General features: G+C 45.0%; 1 protein-coding gene across 1 annotated transcript in view; it reads left to right on the forward strand.

Moving 5' to 3' along the window:
- Window positions 1-21626, forward strand: part of MAP1B (microtubule associated protein 1B) — an 88885-nt gene that overhangs the window by 53828 nt on the left and 13431 nt on the right. The window contains exons 3-4 of the mRNA XM_081090042.1: window positions 12156-12238; window positions 15076-15216. Coding sequence (XP_080946168.1) covers window positions 12156-12238; window positions 15076-15216 — 224 coding nt within the window. The remainder of the gene's footprint in view (window positions 1-12155; window positions 12239-15075; window positions 15217-21626) is intronic.

Here is a 21626-nt window from a genome sequence, read left to right on the forward strand (position 1 = left end):
GCTTCTCCAGTGACAGCCTCTATCTACTCCAAAATAAATGGGAACGCGTTCAGTGTTGCTTTCTGGAGCAGAATCAAATGTTCTTTCTTTCAGTCATACTCCAGAACTTCATCAGTGGAACCTGAGTTAGTCCATTCTCCAGAGCCACCTTCCTTATCTGTTAGCATTTTTGCTAGGACAAAACACATTATTTTATTTGTGAGAGAGCAAAGAATAAAGCATCATAAGAACTTTGCTTAACATACGTATGGGTAATTGCATGTATCCCAAGTGTATAAATACATAAAGAATAACCAATAGAGAATAATGCAAGATAGGAATGTAGAACATGGTATTGTGCATGCTGATTTTCTTAGGAGAATCTATTCTCATGGAAATGAAAATCTGCAGATATTTGCAAGAGCAGATTTTCCCAGAATTTCCAGTTAGAGCCTTCCTCTCTAAACTCATTCTAAATCAAAATTTCAATCTTCTGAAGAAGATAGAGGAGGGAAGAATTTACTTGCCTGCTTGCCTGAATCACTTCTGCATCATTGGTTTTGGACCTTTGTTCTCAGGAGAGTTACATCTGATGGTGCAGAACACATCTCTCAATGTCTTGAAAATGCCCCTTAGTCAGAGTTGATTGAATCTGTCAGAAACATATCTCTGCTTGTTAAGTAAACATTAAGTAATTATGTGGCTCTGTACTTATCCCTTGCTTCCTACATCAAATTTTCCTAACTCTGCAGATGTAGTCATTCACCCACAGGCTCCCGGAAAGGATCAAGTGTGGTACGGGGGATATGCTGTGGCATGCCATTGATGGTGACCTTATGAAGACCTTGTAATTGAATATAAAATCAAAATGAAACCTTCCTCATAAATGCCCCTTTTTAATTCTTTGAGGAATCATAAGAGGGGCCAAATGACCAGAAGCAAAATTCAATGTACTTGTGAAAACAAACAAACAAACACAAACAATTCTTAACACTTTCGGACCTTTTTTTTGGTCCTAATCACATAAAAAGAGCTAAACAGTGTTTCATTTTACTTATGTATGACAGTGGACTTCCTGCTAATGATGACACAGGCATATATTTTTTCAGATCCTAAAAGTCGATTCCTGATTTACTCACTTCTATAAGCTGAATTTCAATCTACTTAAATCCTACTTAGAAACTGAGTGGGTGTTTGTGTGTAGCTACGGGGTATCCATATTTTCAGTTGTCCTATTTCGCAAAACCATCAACACCTGCAAGCCTGTAGGTGGAAGGCTGTAAGTGGAACTTCACTCTGGGTCAACAGACAATACACATAACTGAGAGCAAAGAACAGGGACATAAAGAGGAATTGGGCCTGGGCCCGGATGTGGGTTGATTTGCCCTTTGGCACTAGCGTAGGGGAGCCCCAGATCCGTGAGGACTGTGCATACTTTTCTGGGCAGCCCAAGCACCCAGCCATGACCAACACGGGCAAAGTGTGGAAAGTGCAAATATACTAGTACACGTGCTGATTCCGTCAGTATGTGCAAATGAGCCATCTCCACCTCCCCCTGCTGAATAAGGCAATATATAAATAAACAAAACTAAAATGAAAAAAAAAATCACAGCTCCTTTGGGCGGGGCTAAGGCTTTATGCCAAATACTTTAAAGACATGACCAGACTTACTCATACCGGCCCCAACACAGGACCCGAGTATCCATCTGCCTTCCATTACATGTTACAGATGGTGGCAGTGAGGCCCCACTTCAGCTAAGACCAGACCTCAGGTCCCTTGAGCCTCCTCCTCCCGGGGCAGGATCTCGACCCTAGGAAGCCCCTTCCTGGCAGCTCACCCAGCTGGTTGCGGTGCCCTATACTGACTCGGCCACTATTGGGTAGCATTGCCCCCTTGGGACTTTACTGGGGAAAAACCAACTCATGACATTTTTCTCTGGCCAAGGGCCAAGGGCTTCCAAGGGGCTGGTAACTAATAGATACCAGGTATGATATTGGTTATGATAGCTGTTTGTATTTTTCTTTTCCTGTTTCCTTTTCAATAGCCAGTACCAAAGGGATTCATTTGACTTTTGTTTTTAAGGCAGCTGGCTTTGAGGGTGAGTAGTGTGATGATTTGGTTCTGAACATTAACAGAGGAGGAGGAAAGGTCAGCCGTTTGTCTGGATTTGATCAATGGCTGGAGTTTGATGGCAAATTAAATGTCAGATAAAACTGTCAAATAATTAGAGAATCGATACTTACCGGGAAAAGTTGTGTGAGCCCTTAATGACCACATTGTTCCCAAGGGAAATAATTCTAGCAGTATGTTCAGACACTAGGATAGCATCACATAAAAACAACGTGAGGATGATTTTAAATAAGGTGACTTGCCATGTTGTTATTGATCAGTAGCGTATTCATCATCTACCCCGTCTGGCTTCTCAAAGAAGGCACCAGAACCATCGATATCACTGAGAGATTGCAGACATGCAGCCTCAGGCCCCAACCCCACCTCCTGAATCAGACAGACCTTCTGAGGGTGACCATTCCTTTATCTGCACTTTTAGTGAGTAGCTCAGGTGGTTGTGGGGCATATTATGTTCTTTTATTAAATTTACTGGGTGACATTGGTCATATATTACGTTCTGAGAACTGCCAGCCTACAGTCTTTTTCTTAAACCAGGCAGATGTCTCCCAGACAGGAAATAAAGCCACGCCCACAGGCTAAGCACTGTATCAGAGCAGTGGACGTGTAGGTCAAAGTGAGTATTGGATTAGATAATGTCTTTGGAATATTCTGCCTCCACTCTCCTGTATGCAAAGGTGGGTTAAGCTTGCAAATCAGGACAGCACTGAGGTTCTAGGTCACCTGGGGCTGGGGGTGAAGGTGAGCAAAGAAGGCGTGGCACCATTATTTCTCTCATGCTTTTCTCCATCACCTTCATGGGCTTTCCCTGGCTTTTGCCCATCTTTTATTTATTTTTTAATGTTTTCAATTGATTTTTAGAGAGAGAGGAAGGGAGAGTGAGAAACATTGGTGTGAGAGTGAAACATTGATTGGCTGCCTCCTGTATGCCCCCTACTGGGGATCAAGCCCGATATCCAGGCATGTGACATGACTGACCTGATCAGGAATCGAACTGGAGACCCTTTGGTGCACAGAACAATGCCCAACCAACTGAGCCACACACCGGCCAGGGCTGCCCATCCTTTAAATAATGGTGTTTCCCAAGACTGTTCTCAGGAAAAGGCTCTTTCTGTGTTCTCCTAGACCTAGAGCATCACCTGAAAATACGCTGATGCCTCCCAGAGCTGTGCCTCTGGCCCAACCTCCTGCCCAGCAGCGGACCCACACTTCTGCCTGCCTACTGGGCAGAGCCACCTGAATCTTCCACAGGGACCTCAAACTCAATGTGCCCCAAACCAAACTCATTCTCATCTGTCCACCATCCTCCCTTTTAAAATGGCGTATTAACCAAGAGCCTGGGCTCTGGGCACTGACCACCTGGGCTTCCATCCTAGCTTCACTACGTACTTTCTTGAGCAGTCGCCTAACTGCCTTATGCCTCGTTTTCCTCATCTGGAAGATGGGACTAGTGCCCTCCATATGGGCTTAATGTGCAAATTAAATGCGATAACCGCACATCAAGAACATAGGCCAGGGCCTGACCCAGGGCAGGTATTCAATATATCTTAGCCATGTTTATTATTCATTCCTTTATCAAATATTGACTGAGCTTTCACTGTGTATCAAACACTACTTCTGACTTGCATTTCCCAAATTAGAGACTGTCAAAACTCTTAGGTCTCCCCATTAAACTGTCTTTTCTCCAAGACAGGGAGAGCATCGCATTCATGTTTTAATCTCCAATACCGGTTTATGAAGGTAGCAGTAATTTGCCTGAATTCAACTCCAGGAAACTGTGGCCTTTGTAAATAATCCACATCATCTTAACAAACAGGAAATACAGCATCACTTAGAAAGGCAGAAGAAGACCCGTGAGATTAAAAACATTCTCTGAAGCTTCTTTTTTCCACTCTCTTCCATGCTAACCCTTGTAGGCCTGGGTTCTCATTCCTCTGCCTTGAGGACTTTACAAAGGGGGTGGGGGGAGGAGAACATGAGAGAATAGATTAGGCAGTAGGAAAACCCTGAAGAGAGGATTTAGAAAGACGGTGCGATGAGAACCCTGCGAAAGGAATCAGACCTATTGTCACCTGGCATCCCACCCCCGACAAGTTCTCCTGGGGTGAGCAGTTGGACCGGGAGGGGATGTGAAATGCAAAATGAGCCTCCGTGTACCACCAGGAGCAAGGCCGCCCCGCCTGTCACGTGAAGGCTCAGTTTGTCTCTGCCTGTAGTGAACACATTCAAGACAAGGAGAGAACCTTGGAAGTCTGGGGTATTTAGTTGTTTGCTTTTCTGGGCATCTACAAGACAGAGAAATATAAATCAGAAGATGGCAGAGAAACCAAGGGAAGGATGGGGTGGAAGCACTAGCAGACACGTAAAAAAACTAACCAATGACAACAAAAAGGAAAACTAGTTAACTCCAGGAAATAGAGAGAAAAATAGGGGTAGGTGCAAATTCAATAGCAACTAAATTCTCTGTAACAAAAAGACATCTAAGGTAAAAAAAAAAAAAAAAAGTTTAATTCCCAAGCAATGATCAACTTATTACATTCAAAAGGTGGTGTTTTTTTGTTGTTGTTTTTTTTTTTTTTTTTTTTTTTTTTTTTTTTTTTTTTTACAAAGTCTCCTGATCTTATTCTCTTGAAAAAACAAGCATTAAACATTTGGAGAGCTATGTGACAAGCAGGGACATACATCAGAGATGAAACAAATGCAGAAACAACAAAATTTATTTCCAACAGAAAAGAAACGCCATTTCCAGGAATATCAGGGGGAAAGTGGGAGAGAACTGGGCTCTGATTGTTCAGCCGAAACAAAGAGAGAATTGGCCTCGGTGCGTGTGGGAGGCCCGCGTGCCCGTGGAGCGGGCAGCGATTCAGCAGCATTGGCTGACCAGCATTGGCTGACCAGTGTTGGCTGACCAGTGGCTGACCTGGCTGCGTGTTTACCTCTTACAAAGGGGAATCTTGGCCTCACACCTTGAAAACCCTGATTTTGGATGAAAACCTTAATTTTAATCAGGAAAAGATGGAGAAAAGAATAGTGTCTCAGCCTTGGTCATGACTGGCCACGTTCTGCTCTCAGCCTGCGAGGCCTCGAGCAAGTCACTAGAACTTTGGTCCATGAAGAGGAGATAATATTACTTGTCCCCACCACTTCACAGGAAAGTGAGGAGGATTAAATGAGGTACGATCCAAGGATAAAATGCTCTCTATATGTGTAAGGGTTTCCTGCTATGTTCTTAACAATGGGCTGCCTGGAGTTCAGAGAATGAGGAGCCCTTAGTAAACACCGCCATACATTCACCTGGCACCTAGCTATAGGGTGTCCCAAAATTCACGCAAGAAGTAATTTTGATAGAAAACACAGATTTATAATTAAAAATTGTAAATTTTTTATTGATTCATAAAGTATACAGTATAGGGTTATGTATAGAATAGCACATCGGGTAAATGGCCTCCACGGCTTTGCTGGCACATGCGCAAAGCCGTGGTCTTCATTGTCCCTGCTCCTGGGCCATAATTGGTACTTGGTAATGCTTATCAAATTGAAGGGATTGAAATAAAAGGGCAACAGATATTAGAATCTGATTCAATAAACCAAGTAAAATTAGGCTTTTCTTTGTTGTTGTTGTTAATGCTCACGCAAAATTCAAATCTTGCGTGAGTTTTGGGACACCCTATATAATTTTGATCCAGGTAGGATAGTGCAGGCACATGGAAGGTGCTCCAACATGTGTGTGTGACCTGAAAACCAGCGTGTTTCTGTGGTCTTTCTACCCATGTCCCTTGCTGCCTCTGGGACAGCTTAGGAGGGGCCCTTTTTCCAGCCTCAGGCTCAGAGCTGCAAGAACAGACAGATGTGACAGGTAACAAGTTGATTTTGATGTGTGGGAGGGCCGGAGGGTGGGGAATCAAACTCCCTCCAGCCAGGAGTTTTACCTCCCTGGAGCGGGCATCTGTACAGTCTCAGGTAACAGCTGACTTTCGTGTTCTCTGCCGCCACCTGGTCTTTGGGGACCCGTGTCACCAGGAGATGCCAAGTCTCCCAGCACCGGAGTTTTCTCGCACACGCCAGGGGCTGAGTTGTCTAGTCCTGCCTCATGGTCATTCCTCCACCACGTCTGGAGTGATTTCTTGTGCCAGGGAACAAGGGGAGGCTTCTGTGAGGCCAGGCTCCTCCGCCTTCCACCCGGTCCCCCCTCTGAGCCCTCACTCTGGGCACCTGGGAAAGACCTGCTGATTGTGGTCTCCCAAAGCCATGCTCCCCTGTCGGTCTCTCTGTTTTTCTTGCTTAGAAATGAAGAGGTGGGATAGAAGGAGGCAGGGAGACCATGCAGGTTCTTGGGAACAGGCCGTGGTGCTGCTTGTGAGGCTTTCTGACTTGCTCCTGCCCTCCAGGAGCCTGGCAGACCTTGTCCCGAGGCGGGGGCTGGGCCAGGGCCTGCTCTGGGCCTGGCCTTGGTTGAGAGGGATGGAGGGGCATCTGTGAGGGTCCTGAAGAAGAGAGCTTCACTACAAAACTGCTGATGCGGGTGACTCCCCTCCCTCCACACCAGCACCCGTTCTCTTCAAACTTGCCCCACCTCTTAGCACACTTGCTTGACATTATTATGTGGATTCCTGCTGAAAGGAGGCCTGGTGTTATTACAAACGAGAGGCTGTTATGAAAAGCTGCTGGGAGAGTTGCTGGTAATTAATGTTTAGTTCCAGCACTGAGGACTTTTCATTTCTTGCTTTTATCCATTTATCTGAATTTAGCTTGGGGAGTGTTTATTGCATGTGGGATTGGAGGTGAGATGTTTCCTCTTTGCAAATCCACTTTGATGAAGATGCAGAGTTGAAGAACTCTCACTGCTCTCATTTTCTTTCCCTCCCTCCCTCCCTCTCTCCCTCCCTCCCTCCCTCCTTCCCTCCCTCCCTCCCTCCCTCCTTCCCTCCTTCCCTCCCTCTCTCCCTCCCTCCCTCCCTCCCTCCCTCCCTCCCTCCCTCCCTCCCTCCCTCCCTCCCTCCCTCTCTCCTTTCCTCCCAGTGACGACAGACTTTAATGTTAGGACATTTTGTGCTTCTGGCCTTTTCTTGGTCTACCAACCCTTACTTTTAGCTAAATAATCCTAGTCCTTCATTACCCCACACATTTCCCTTTCTAACTCTAGAAACTTCTTTAACCCAAAGATTTCTGCTTCTTTACATTGGAAGCTTTCTAATGCTGAGTCACAATGTCAGATGCCTTTTCCAGAAAGAATCCACTCTGGTTCCACCTGGGCAAAGGCGGTGGGTGAAGATGGGGCAGCGGCGGGAGTTGGGGGCAGAGGTTGGTGGGTGCGAGGGCCCTTCTGCTGGAGGCCCAGCCATGACTCAGTTCTGGTCACCTCCATCCACATGAATGACTCAGAATCTCCCTCATCTTCTCCCTTCCATACTGAATACATACCGAAGGCTTTCTTTCTTCAATTCCCATTTCTGGATTATGTTGCAATGTATTCATTTTGCAGGCAAAGGGAGTTATAGAAATAAACTTCTGGATTGTGATCACTAATGGGAATAGAAATTAAATATTTATCCTTAAGACATACAGAGTTATCGTTCACTGGAAGACAGTTTAAAAGGTTTCATTTAGCTTTACTAGCTATTATCTTCGTCAAGGGCTTTCCCCCTTTCTCAGCGCAGCTGCAGCGTTTGGTCCAGCATTCTCTCTGTTGGGCCAGGCTGCTTCATCCAGCAGCTGCCTAACTGGGCTGACAGTTTTGGGTGTTGCTCTGGCCCCGGCAGCGATGTTATAGCCGCCTCAGCACTGTGTTCCGGGCTGATGGGTGTGGGAGAGAAGCGTCAGCTGTGTAAGAGAGAAGATGCCAAGTTTACGGAGGTTTGGTTGTGGCTGTGCCTCAGGACCGGGTGACTTTGAATCCAGCCGTGGTCAGCGTCTTCCTAAACCAGGAGGGAGAGAGAGGGAGAGAGGGAGACTAGATTAAATGCATATAAAACTGTGAAGAGACCCCATAAGCATCCTAAAAATTATATACCTAAAAAATGACATTTTGTTTTAAGAGATTTCAAAGTCACCTGAATATAGTAAAACATAAGCCACTAGAATAGCCCAACCTTAAAAGACAGATTCAATATTCAAAAGGAAAAAAAAAGTCGCAGCAATAACAGGCTTATTGAGTTTCAAGCATGGCCTTTTCGAGTATATCGACAAAAGTCTCATTGTCTCCAAGGACCCTGCTGCCTCAGGGGGTCCCCGACCATCCTCTGTTGTTTCTAAGGTGGAGCAGACCCCTTTTTCTGTGTCACATAACATCCCCCCCCCTGCCCCTCCCCCGGATGGAGCCTTCACAATTACACTGAATTTGTGGGGGGCCCTCAAAGCCTATCTTATCAAAGCAATGATGACAGTCATTCCATCTCAAACCCCGGCTTTTGCCTCCCTCAGACCAGTGCTGAGGGGAGTTACCTATTCGTGGGGCTGCCTGATGGTTCCCCCGCAAGCTGTTTCTGTAGCATGCGATCTGTAATGGTGGAGAGAGCGCTGCAACCGGCTTGTCTTTCTTTCCTGGGAACTTATTCTTTGAAGCAATTGAATGAGACCTTTTCAGGCGGGGGTGGCAGGCGGCCTCTCTTCAGAATGCCTGGCCCGCTTCCCAGTGTGAAACATTCCCCAAATATGCAACTTTGTAAGCGTCGCGGCAGCCAGAGCTCAGAGCAGCCTCCTGCCAGAGGAGCTGGCATCCCGTGGGGACGCGGGGATGGGGGCACAGCGCCCCGGCCCCTCCGGCAGGCCCTGGGTTTGCCCGATGCCAGGAAGACCCGGCCCCTGGTTACGTTGCTGGGAGAAGAATCTGGCCAACAGTTGGGCTGTGACAAGAGCTTGAAGCTTGTCTCTCTCTCTCTCTCTAAATCCCCTCCTTCATTCAAATTCAATCCTATAAAAAGGCTTTTGTTGAAGGAGCAGCCAGGGTATTTCGGTGCACGTCTGTGTCAGTGTTTCCAAAGTTGGACAGAAAGAACGTCCTCAGTTGAAATCCTGCGCAAGCAGGTCTGGAAATTGACTGGGAAGGAGTGGAGGTCACAGCCACTGTCACATGGCATCTGTTTTGTTTGGAAGTGATGAAGCCACAGAGGAAAGGACCTTGTGGATGGTAAGACGTCCCCTGCCAGGGAGTGTCCGAGAAAGGGCAGGCTGGGTGGGCCAAGGCTCGGGCTGGCTGGGTTGTGGCTTAGATGTGCATCTGGAAGGATGCAGTGAGCAGCTGGGGCGGGTGGACATCGCTTAGGAAAGAAGGCAGCTCTGCGTCCTTTACCATCTCTGGGGGAAGGAGCCCAGCCTGCTTTGGGGGTTCTCGCAGTGCCCTCACACTGTGGCATTCTGCTGCCTGAAAACAGGTCCACAGTTTGATCAAGGAAACGACCTTTCATTTCTCCTGAGTCTTAAGCTTTTGCTGAATTTTGTCTCAACTCAGTGCCTTAGAAGCCCCCGAAGTCTTTGTTTGTTTCACGGAGGCCACTGATGGGAGGACTTAGAAAGGAGACAGTTTGCTGTGTTTCGCTGGTTGTCATTTTATCGTTTGCTTATTCAGTTGGATCTTCTTTTGCGTGAGCTCTAAATGCATATGGTTGTAAAAGCAAAAGCACCCAAGCCAAAAAGCGATGTCCAGCAAATTATCGACTCTGGCATTCACACATGGGCGTTCTCTCCTATGTCTGAGTTGAATTCTTTTTCTTGAGGCTCAGTCCTTCGCCTGCCCAAATTGTGTGACATTGCTCTGTTTTGGGGTTTCTGTATTTTCAGGCATTGGGAGTAAAGGATCATACACCTTCTCTTAAATGTACCCTCTTTTATGGGGGTGTCCTGCCACTTTTTCTTTTTGCTAATATTCTTCTCCTGATGCTTCTTGCTTCTTTAAGCACATTTCTGATTTTATTCCTCTGGATTTTCCCTAGCTCTTCCTTGGCATTTAACGCCTGTGCCCTGTTCGGGTCCTGCCTCCACCACTTGCTCGTTGTGTGACTTTGGGCTAGTTAATTGTAGACTTCATTGTCCTTATCGTAAAAGGGGACCTGGTTCCTCAATTCGTGAGCTCTCCTGGGGATTAAATGAACTGGTACAAGTGCAGTGCTTAGAACAGTGCCTGGCATCATTATTGTTTAGTTTGGGCTTCTTCCATGTCTAATGCGGGGGCCACTGGGAAATGTTACTGTTAGGAAAGAGAAGACAGTGGGAGGGACAGGCTTGATGATGCAGTGGTGGTATTTCATCATGCTGCCGTTTCCACAGCGTGCTAGTCCCTGATGAGATGAAGGGGAAAAGCCCTAACTAAGCTGTGTACCCTGCACTGCTTTTTTTCCTGTAACCTCTTTATTGAGATTTGCATACCGTACAATTCACCCGTGTAAAGTGTACCATTTCATAGGTTTTGGCATTATTACATTATTAATTTTTTAAGTTCTGGTAAAATATATAGGAAACATAAAGTTTGTCATTTTAATCATCTTTAAATGTACAATTTAGTGGCATTAATTACATTCACAATGTTGTGTAACCATCACCTCTATTTCCAAAGTTTTTTCATCACCTCAAACAGAAACTCTGTACCCATTAAGCAGTAACTCTCCAGTCCCTCTCTCCCAGCCTCTGGTAACTTCTAATTTGCTCTCTGATGCTATGAATTTGCTTATTCTAGACATGTAAGTGACATTATACAGTACTTGTCCCTCTGTGTCTGGCTTCATTTAGCATTGTATTTTAAGGGTTCATCCTTGTTGTTGTATGTATCAGAACTTCATTCCTTTTCATGGCTGAATAATATTCCGTTGGTTGGGTATACCATATGTTGTTTCAACCATAGGTGGTCATTGGTTGTCTCCACCTTTTGGCTATTGTGAATAATGCTGCAATGAACATTCCCATACAAGTATCTGTTCAAATTCCCACTACAATTCACCTAGGAGTGGAATAGCTAGGTCATATAGTAGTTCTATTTTAGCTTTTAGAAGAAACACCCAATAATTTTCCTGGAAAACAGTTGCTTTTTGGTCATTCTCTCTTCTTGTATATATCTCTCCTTTGGTATCTCTCTCCCTCAGATTCTATTCCATTTCCTCCCATTTATCCAAGTTTTCTTATACTTTAATCAGCACACATGTTCTTGTCTCCCCTCCCAACCATGTGGCTCCCTCTCACATGTCTTTCTTTGTCCCTCATCGATTGGCAGAGCATATATCACCCACTCTGGCTACACGTCGCCTGATCATTTTCATCTCATTGTCCAAGGAGGGGGAGCCTTTGTAGGTCATCCATAGGCCCCAGTATACTTCGGCTGGAGGTGGTTTCCGCCACAGGATGCCCTAAAACCTCTAAGGTGTGGGAAGTCGTCGGGGATGCGGAGTCACAAACACGGCAGAATTCCAGCCCCCCTTCAACAGGCTTCCTCCTTCCCACAGCACCTTGCTGTGTTGTTCCCTGTCCAGCAGGAGAGTTGTTCTCCACTTTTCATTTTCTCCCAGTTTCTCCACTTTTCTATGAGCAAGAGAATTAATGAATGAATACCCCAGCAGACTGTAAGCCTGCCTCAGACAGCCATTCTGCTTGTTGGGCTAATTGTGAGCCCAGGTTTCTGAATGTCATTCATTTCACAATAAGGCTCCTAATTAATCTCAGCACCGTTCTCACCAGAAGAAAGGCTGATACACAGAAACATCCCCAATTACCATGAGAAAGGAAATGTCGAGAGCCCCGTTGAGTTTTCCTGGCATCCAACCCTGTCTCAGATGAAAATTGCCATTAACCCACAGGCAGCCTGGCGATCAACCTGGGAAACGAAGGGGTGATGAGAGCCTGAGGAGCCCCAGACCACACGGACCCCGTTCCTGGAGGAACCTGCCGGGGCCTGCACACTCTTGTTTCGTAACACTGATTGTGTTTCCCGAGACGACGTGGAGAATCCTGCTGCGGGTGCCTCGTCAGAAGCAGAAATGCTTCAGCCGCCCCAGAAGCTGGTGGGGCGGTTTTAATCCGGAAAAGCTAAAGGTCTCCTCTTTTGTCTGTGTTTTTGTGCCCGCAGGACAAAAGATCCTTCATCACCGAAGTGACGTGTTAGAAACGGTGGTCCTTATCAACCCGTCAGACGAAGCCGTCAGCACTGAGGTGGGCATTCAGCTCTGCGGGGTCTGGGCAGGGCCTCACACAGCTGCAGGACCCAGCCTACCGGAGGCACTGGGGCAGGTGGCCGGAGAGGGAGAGGGGAGAGGAAAGTTCTTGGTCCAGGATGCTGGGTCCATCCCATCAGTGGCTGGTTCTCTGTGTCAGCACCACCCCAGACTGCCCTTCCCAATAAGGACAAAGTGGAAGACTGTTCTGGAACTGGAATATCTCATTGAGGCTAGTGGGTAGAACTCTTGTGTGTACATGGAGGGTGTGCTGCTGGGACGGACTCTGCTAGGGTGCAGCAGGGGGCATAGATGGCAAGCCCTCAGGCTGGGACATCAGGACCCAAATTTGAGAAAGAACAGCATCTCAGATGCGAGCCCCTTCAGATCCATCCTGCCCGACCCCTTATCACTGTCCAGAGGCAGGGGACATGCAGTAAGGAGCGGGGCCGTGGTGCCGATGCCTGGGTTCTTCCACTCATTCGCTGGTGGCCTCCCTGGCCACCTCTGTGAAATGGAGATTGTACAGTGCTTACATTTAATTTGCATGTTTAGTGTGCTGCTTAGAAATGTGAAGCAGTTAGAACACAGCATGGCACATAAGAACTGATATATAAACTGACTATTCTGATGAATAATAGTACTGTTTCCATCATATGAAATTTTTGCCAGAGAGAGTAACAGATTATTTCAGAGACCACTATACGGTATGAACTTGGCTGAAGCCAAGAATCTCTGGGGACCTAAGCCAGAGGACTTAGTGTATCTTCATTTACTGTTTCCTTTATTGAGTTGCTTCTTGGACATTGAGGTAGCTATAGGCCCTGGGGAGGGGGAGGGACTGCATTACCTGAAGAGTCTCTTCTGCCATGCTTTGAGCATCTCTGTGATTATAGCCTTTTTAAAATTTAAATATATATTTTATTGATTTTTTACAGAGAAGAAGGGAGAGGGATAGAGAGTTAGAAACATCTATGAGAGAGGTCGATCAGCTGCCTCCTGCACACCCCCTACTGGGGATGTGCCCACAACCAAGGTACATGCCCTTGACCGGAATCGAACCTGGGACCCTTCAGTCCGCAGGCCGATGCTCCATCCACTGAGCCAAACCAGTTCAGCAACCTTTTTAAAATTTAAATCGAGGTATTTTACAACCATGAAATTCATGCTTTGAAAGTGTGTGAGTTGGTGGGTTTTAGTATGTTCACAAAGTTGTGCAACTATCCCCATTAATTTCAGAATATCACCCCCCAAAAACCCTGAACCCATTAGCAGTTACTCCCCATTCCCCCCAGCTGTAGGCAAACATTAACCTACTTTTTGCCTCTATGGGTTTACCTATTCTAAATATTTTGGGTAATGGGAATCATACAATATGTGGCCCGTTGTGCCTGGCTTATTTCATTTAGCATAATGTTTTCAAGATTCATCCACATTGTAGCTTATATCAGTACTTCATTTCGTCTTATGGCTGAGTACTCTTCCATTGTGTGGATATGCCACAGTTTGCTTATCTGTTGATCAGTTGATGGGTTTGGGTTGTTTCCCCTTTTTGGCTATCATTATGAAGCCTGTTTTTGTTTTTTTAAAATATGTTTTTTGTTTATTTTAGAGAGGAAGGGAAAGGGAGAGAGAGATATAAACATCAGCGCTGAGAGAGAATCATTGATTGGCTACCTCCTGCATGCCCCCTACTGGGGATAGAGCCCAAAATCTGGGCATGTGCCCTGAGCAGGAATCGAACCCTGACCTCCTAGTTCATAGGTGGACGTTCAAACACTGAGCCACACTGGCTGGGCATTATGTAGCCTGTCTTGATCCCATTTCCTCCTGCTTCAGATTAGCAGGTCCTCTTGGATCTTTCTGACAATCTATTAAGGTACAAAGTTGAGGCAAGTGATGGGCTATCTCTCTCTCTCTAACAGAATCAGGAAGTGAAATATAATTTGAAAAAAGCTGTATACCCAGCCAGACATCTGTGAGACATGGAAAAGGGAAAAAATAGGGAATTCTTTAAGGAATTCAGGCTTGCTTATGGAACAGGTGGAGCTGGAATAATTAGTTCAGCACAGGTGCGTTTCCTTGATTCGACTGGGGGGTGTTGGGGGCAGTGGGTCCTCGTGGCCTGTTTACCTTTGTGTCCCCCCCTGCGCGAATGGGCATAGAATGATTACCTTGGGGCTTAGAGCAGCATTTCTGCTACAGGACACAGGCTGGCGACCTGCCACCTCAAGTTCAGAGAGTTCTTTAGTGCAACCATTTACAGTCCTATTGAAAAGGTTCCGTTCAGGGGCAGCCTTTTGTTGATGTTCAAGGTTAGGTACCTGGCTGATGCCACTGTAGGCTGCATTGGGAGCTGTGTGTTTGGTGTGTGGCTTGGAAGGAAGGGGATCCTGCATGGGAGGGGCTGACTTGGGACCTTAGTTGGAAACCTGTTTTCTGAGGCAGCCATGCTGGGACCTGGACTGTACTCGGTGACTCAGCCTGTGAGATGTTCCTAAGGCGCAGACCACGTGCTGCTAGCAGACACAGCTGTGGGACAAATCATCACCAGCTATGGAGGCTGCTTTGAAAGAGACAAGGAAACTAGGGGAGAAGGCCAGCCACCGCTACTGTCTTGGTTGTAGCCAGACCTGGAAAATCGCGGTCACGGGCGATCTGGTGACCATAGTCACTGGCTCTGTCCAACTCCCCAGGAGGGAAGTGAATAACCAGGGAACGAATGGTTTTTGTTGGTAATAACCTCAGGACAGGGCTAGCATTCGCAGGGCTAGCCCTGTCCTAAGGTGGGACGTGGGAGCTGCTGTGACTCCTGCTGCCTGTGCTTTGTTTCAGGTGCGCTTGATGATCACCGACGCTGCCCGACACAAGCTGCTCGTGCTGACGGGGCAGTGCTTTGAAAATACTGGAGAGCTCATTCTCCAGTCCGGCTCTTTCTCCTTCCAGAACTTCATAGAAATTTTCACCGATCAAGAGGTGGGCTCCTGTCTGGAGTATCTAAGCTTTATAATTGCTTTGTTACTGTTGTAGCTTCAGGCTGCTCTTTGAAAGCACTCAGGGGAGCTAGAAGAAGGGGAGGGAATGTCACATCTCCTTTGAAATAAGCAAAACCGTGACTCATCACCAAAAGAATTTAGAGCACTCATCTATAATTAATCGGAAGCATTCTTAATGGCCGGAGATACAGATGGAGGGGTGTTGGAACAGTCAACATTTTACGGATGGCAAAAAAGATGGAAACGTTTGAAATGAACCAAAAGAAAACCCGGGTTTCCTGTTTTCTGAAAGAATATTCCAAAAATCCCTTGGACTTTTGGTAGGATTTAACCGCCCTGATCTCTTTCAGTGCTTGAACTTCCTTTCCCTGATCTCATTATTTCTGATTTCTTTTACTTTTAATGCCTAGTCCCAATGTTTGAACTTGGGCTGTTTGAACAGCCCCCAAAAGAGAGGGCTCAAGGAAGGGCTACAAGTAGGAAAATTGGGCAGATTCTTGGTTCATGGTTCACATTCATGCTCCAAGAAAAAGAGGGTTGAAGAAGCTGGACTGAAGCTGGGTCTTTAATATTTCTGATGCGTGTATCTTATTCAAGGACGATACTTGTGAGGTATTGAAAGCTAGATGATGATAATGGAATTTGGGAAAACGCGAGTGAAGATTTTGATTTGGTTATGTCTGCTGGAGAATTTATCCTGGCTGGGCAACTTCTCTTTCCAAAAGAATGTGCCTCTTTCAATGTGTTTATTTGTTTATAGTCGTTACAGACACGTTCAGGGCTGTCACCGCAGCAGGTTGGGGCCTGCCCGCAGCTGATAGCAGATTTCCACTTGGAGGGTTGAGGGATGTGCTGACAGGAGGAGTTATCACATCTATTTAAAACCATCTTCCTGAGAACTTCCTGAGATGGCGGCCTCTCGGCCTCCTGGGTGTCGTGAAGGGCCATCTGTCTTTCTGCATTTAATCTTCCTGAGGCTGCGCTTCACAGAGAGGTCTCTGTGTACTTTTCATCACTGGCAAGAGCTGTAAATAAACTGCCCAGCTTCATCTGGCTCACCTGGAGTCTTCTATAAAAAGACTTGGCAGATGACAGAACCATGTTTCACTCCCCACCCACTGGGAGAGAAGGGCTAGCAAAATGAAAAGGAACATGTTACTTATCGTTGTCATCTGGGTCCGGAGGCAGACAGTCCTGGCTCCTCACAGTGAGAGGGGGTCACAGGGCCCTGTCTTTCTCCAGAGGCTGTGATCTGTCTTCCTCTAAGGCATATCTATGGCACCCACACAGTGGAAAGGCTTTTGTTCATTGCACTGAAATTCCAATCTAGAACTACAATTCTCACTCTACCTGCCACCTCAAAACTGTCAGAATCTTTTGCAAGATTGAGTTCTCCAGTGCATGTTGTGCCTGAGGGCGTTTGTCTGGTAAGTCAGAGGTTGCACACATTATCAGCGCCTTGCCCCGGCGAAGAGAGAGAGCTGTAGAGGCCTGGAAATTGCCCAGTGGCCTAATAGCACGGGTGGGTGGTACACTGGCCTGAGTTCAGCCTGACGCTCAGCTCATATATATGCATGGGCACCTCCCCTGCATACCTTAGCAGTTCTGCAATTAGTTTCTGGTGGCTGGCTTCTATCCCATGTCATTGGTTTGTCTTTGCCATAAAATTGAACAAAGGATGAATGTAAAGAAAAGGGTTTGTCATTGCCCAAATCTTAAATAAGCAGGTATCATACTTCATCCATCTGACCCCAAATAATATCCCTCTCTCTCTTTAAATAAGGCATAGTGTTATGAAGTTGCTGCTTAAATCGTTTTTTTATTAGCCCACAAAGTAGAATTTTAGCACAATAGGCTCTGCACATATTAGAATTTACCCCTAATTACCAAAGAAAAAGAACCAGATTTAAATGAAGAATGTAAGTTCTGTGTAAGGGCAGATTCCCAGGATTTGCAGTCACTGGGATGGGCTCTGAAGGGCATACACCTTTCTTATGCTCAGCCAGGTGTCCTTTAGGCCAGAGGCTCTGCCATAGTCTCCTCTGCTTGCCCCATAACACCACCAATTATTTTGGAGACAGTTATGTTCAACACAAAAGGATCTTTGGAGTTCTCCCTAACAGACTACATCAGTGGGCTGGTGGGGGAAGACAAGAGAAGGGGAGAATGTTGGGTAGAATTCACTCTCCCTCTTGCCACAACCAGAGCAACTCGGCCTTTATTCCTTTGGCATTGTAGACTTTGAAGAAAGGCTGCTACAGCTAAAGTGGGTTGAAAATCACTGGAGAGGACCAGTGGTGACCAGCCTGTTAGAGCTATGATTGCCTGTGGTTGCATTGGAAAAAGGGCTTGAGTATAGAATGACTCACTAACAAAGGGACCTTAAAGGTCCAGTGCTTTTCCTTTTATCCACTCCTTGATATCTACTTATCACTCCAGAGAAATCAGAAACACAGTTTTGGAAAAACAAAAATGACACATTTTTGGATGAGAATAGTTTTTTTAAAAAAGGACTTAAAAATAGAATTATCAGTGCATTTTGAGCTTCAGGTTTTGGGAGTCTTAGTCATTGGAGGTCAACTTCCAAATCAGAATTCAGAGTTAAAACAGTCATTTGGCTAACCTACCACTTCCTGAAATCCAAGGATGGTGAAATCATCATCTCCTGGGGACATTTTTCATTCTCTGTTAGAAAGTTTTTCCTTATTTGTCTCATTGTATCTTCAAGGAAGAACTGTAATCCCTATTCCACCTGACACTGTCTTAGACACTCTTCACTGGCAATGCCAATTTTTTTTTCTTCCAGATTAATAATCATTTTCGGTTCCACCCACTGTTCTACATAAACCAAGATATTAAAGATTCCCTGTATTCCCTGGTCACTGTCCTTCAAACTTGTTTCATTGGTAGGAAGGGAAGATGGAGTGGGTATGGGGAAAATTCAGGAGTTCAGTCTTGGTCATGCTTTAGTGCCTTGGTGTTATCAGACGCCAACTTGGATATATGAGCCCAGAGCTCAGAGAACTAAGAGTTGGGCTGGATATGTTAATTTGGTAGCCATCAGCATATGAGAAAATAGATAAAGTAATTTAGAAGGAGCAGTGTATTAGAAGAGAGGTTAAGGCCAAGAAGAAGGAGCCAGTAAGGCGACCTCTTTCAATTTGTTTGCTTATTTGTTTATGGTCTAGTTTCTCTAAAATGCCATGACTCACCCTGGACACCATATACTCCGGGGGTCATTGACCAGGTGTGTTGTGAGAGCCGATGACTATAGTTTTCAATACAGTGCTCTATTAAGTAAGTCTAAAAGTAATTTTTGACTGTTACCATCCACAATTAAATATCAATGGGGAGAGGGTGTAGGCTTTGAGGAGCTCTGTAATTACATGATTTGGGAACTCCTTTTAAGAAAAAAACAAAATTGTTAATATACAATTACAAGGCTTTTGGAGGCGCCCATGCCAGTGAGGGGCCTTGAAGTTTAAGCTTCTGTAGCTTTATTTAAATCCATTTGACTGTCAAATAACATCCCCGAGTCCTTTCTATGGATATTGTTAAGCCACATCTCCAAATCCTGCACTTTAGCCAGCTGGTTTATTGGACCCCACATTTATCCCTTTAGAACACCACCCTGTTACAGTTGACTTAGCCATCATCATCCTAACGTCCAGAGCTTTTGTAACTGTCTGAACTCTGCCATCCCACATTTTGCCATGCCTCTCATTTTCATGCCATCACAGATTTGATAATCATGTATTCATTTTTATCCAGGTCAATACACGACATGACATAACTGAGCCCTGAGGCAGCCCACCATAAACCTCTTCCCAGGTTGACACTAAGCAGCACTGTATATATAGCTTCATACAAATCCACCTGATTTTGCTATCACACTGTTCAGAAATCCTGTTAAATGTCTTGCAGAGATACGCAGTCCGCTGTATTTCCTCATTAGCCAAGCAAGTAACCTAATCAAAAAAGGAAATGCAGTTAGGAGGCCATGGCTTAGAAATTCAAATCATATTTCATTAATATTATCTGCACTAAAGTAATTTATTTCTTCTATTTTCTGTCCTTTTCCAGTATGCCTGCATTTAATTAGAAAAAGAAATGGACAAAAAGACTATCTTTGCCCTGAGCAATATTTCTTCCAGTCATGTCTCTCATCCATTTTTGTAAGAACAAGGGGAGGGTAGCAATCAGTGTGCTTGAGAAGTATGAGCAGGCTCACGTCACTTCTCAAGTGTCCACTCCAGGACAGCACGTATTGAATTGATCAAGTTCAGTGCAGTTCAAGGAACATCTGTTGAAGCTGATGATATGCTGGGGAAACATAGGTAACTATGATACAGAGAGATACAACATGTGTTTCCTCCTATTCAGGAACTTTTCGCATATTGGCTATAATAGCTCCCATTTACTTTGATGATGATTCCAATCTCTTAGAAGCCTCAGTTTCCTAGTCTAAGACCTAGTCACAAGTTCCCTTGCCACTGCTCGCTTGTTGGATCCTCCTTATGGCTCTCATCTGATAATTGAGTGAATGCTGATTGAGTGCCACTATGGGCTGGACACTTGTAAGACCCAGCCTTTGCCTTGAGGTGCTTGGTCTCTGGAGTGTATGTTGGTGTAGAGGCCTGGAGGCTGCTCAGGGGGAAGCAGGGAGTTCATTTCCTCTGTGTAGCTCCAAGTCTGTAGTATAATAAGCATGTCAAACTCACGGCCTGCGGGCCACATGCCTCGTTTATTTGGCCCGTATTAGCCTTTGAGTTTGACACACTTGCTGCAGTAGTTGTTCCTTTTTACCTAGTCCATTCATCTCTCCTTCGTGAAGGGCTCTGCTCAGTCTCTGCATTCTTGTTTCATCCTGCCACTGCTGCTTCAGAGAGATGGAGTTTTCCCTCTCTGAAAAGAAACTTGTCCAGCAATGCTGACTTTTTTTTTTCTGTTTCTCCCATAAATCATAGTTTCCCATTCACCAGCCTCTTTGCTGTTTTTCATTGTCCTCGACTTCCTCAGCATTCTCTGCAACCTTGTTTTCTTTTGGGGTCATTTCCTTCGTTTTATAGGCTGTCTGGATAGAGGTGAAAAGATAGAAGGTGGGAGGTATTCCTCGAGTCTTTTTACCTACTCTTTGAACTTGGTGATTACAAATCTTATAAAAAGAGCTAGTGATTGAATACCTCCTACACACAGCAGGATCAAACCCTTGGGCTGCCACACCCTTTAGTAAGGGTGGAATTTCAAAAATTAAAATAGACGAAAATTTAAAATTTCACTGTTAAAGAGTCAGCAGTTGAAAAAAAAAGAAGAGTCAGCAGGTGAGTTAGTCTAGATTTCTCCTCTAAAATGTATTATAAAACACGAATAGTTTGCATGTTCTCTGTATGAAAATTAGGATTGAGAGACTCCTAATTGTGCTATAGTGGTGGTGATAAAGGTTTATGCTAATTATTGGACAAGAAACCATATATAGTGTTCATGTTTGCTTTGGCCAAAAAATAATTTGAGCAACAATTAGTCACGATGGTTACCTTTGACTTTCTCAGTTTTCTTAGCTTCCAAAATAGTTGATTCCTATCCTTTTTATAGGAGATGATCAAATCAGAGGAAACAGCAAAATCAAAGATTTATTATTTTGCTATTTTGAGACCCTTCATATGAAATGTGGGACAAATAGACATAACAAAACAAAAATGGCTATTTTACTGCAATCTTAGGTAGAAAAAATCAGATTCTATAAATTACTCTGTGCACATGCACTGGTAGCCTCAAATATTGGTATCCAGAAGGTTGTATGAGACAGAGGAAATCAATCTAAAACTAGAAGGTGAGAGTTCAGACCTGCTGGCTCAAGGATGCCTGGACCACATGGAATCTTTGCTTTGCCCTTCATAATTTGCCTTCAAGGTCAGGAGCTCTTTTTGAATCTCTGGGCTGACTTATGAGCTTTGCTGTAGCCAAAAGAAGACCGGAGTTTATGGCATGATTCTCCCTTACTACTTAGTAAGCTAAGACCATGAAACATATGGCCATAATATGGAATGAGACAAAAATACATTTTCAATGAACCACAATCTCTGTTTTGGTCACAATTTGCTCTTCTGCACTCCTGTCCTATGGGAAGTATTAAACAATGTGTTAAAAAAACATTTGAGCCCCCAATTTTTTTTCTGATTTATGGTCAACTATTTCTTTTCTTAAAATAATATTTTTAAATTACTATTTGCACTCAGTATTATTCTGTATTAGTTTCAGATGTACAGCATAGTGGTTAGATAATCATATACTTTTCAAAGTGCCCCCTCCCCCCAGCACCCACCTGGCACCATACATAGTTATTACAATATTATTGACTATATTCCCTATGCTGCACTTTATTTACATCCC

The sequence above is a fragment of the Myotis nattereri genome, assembly GCF_964212035.1.
Source record: "Myotis nattereri genome assembly, chromosome: 4".
Classification (NCBI taxonomy): domain Eukaryota; kingdom Metazoa; phylum Chordata; class Mammalia; order Chiroptera; family Vespertilionidae; genus Myotis; species Myotis nattereri.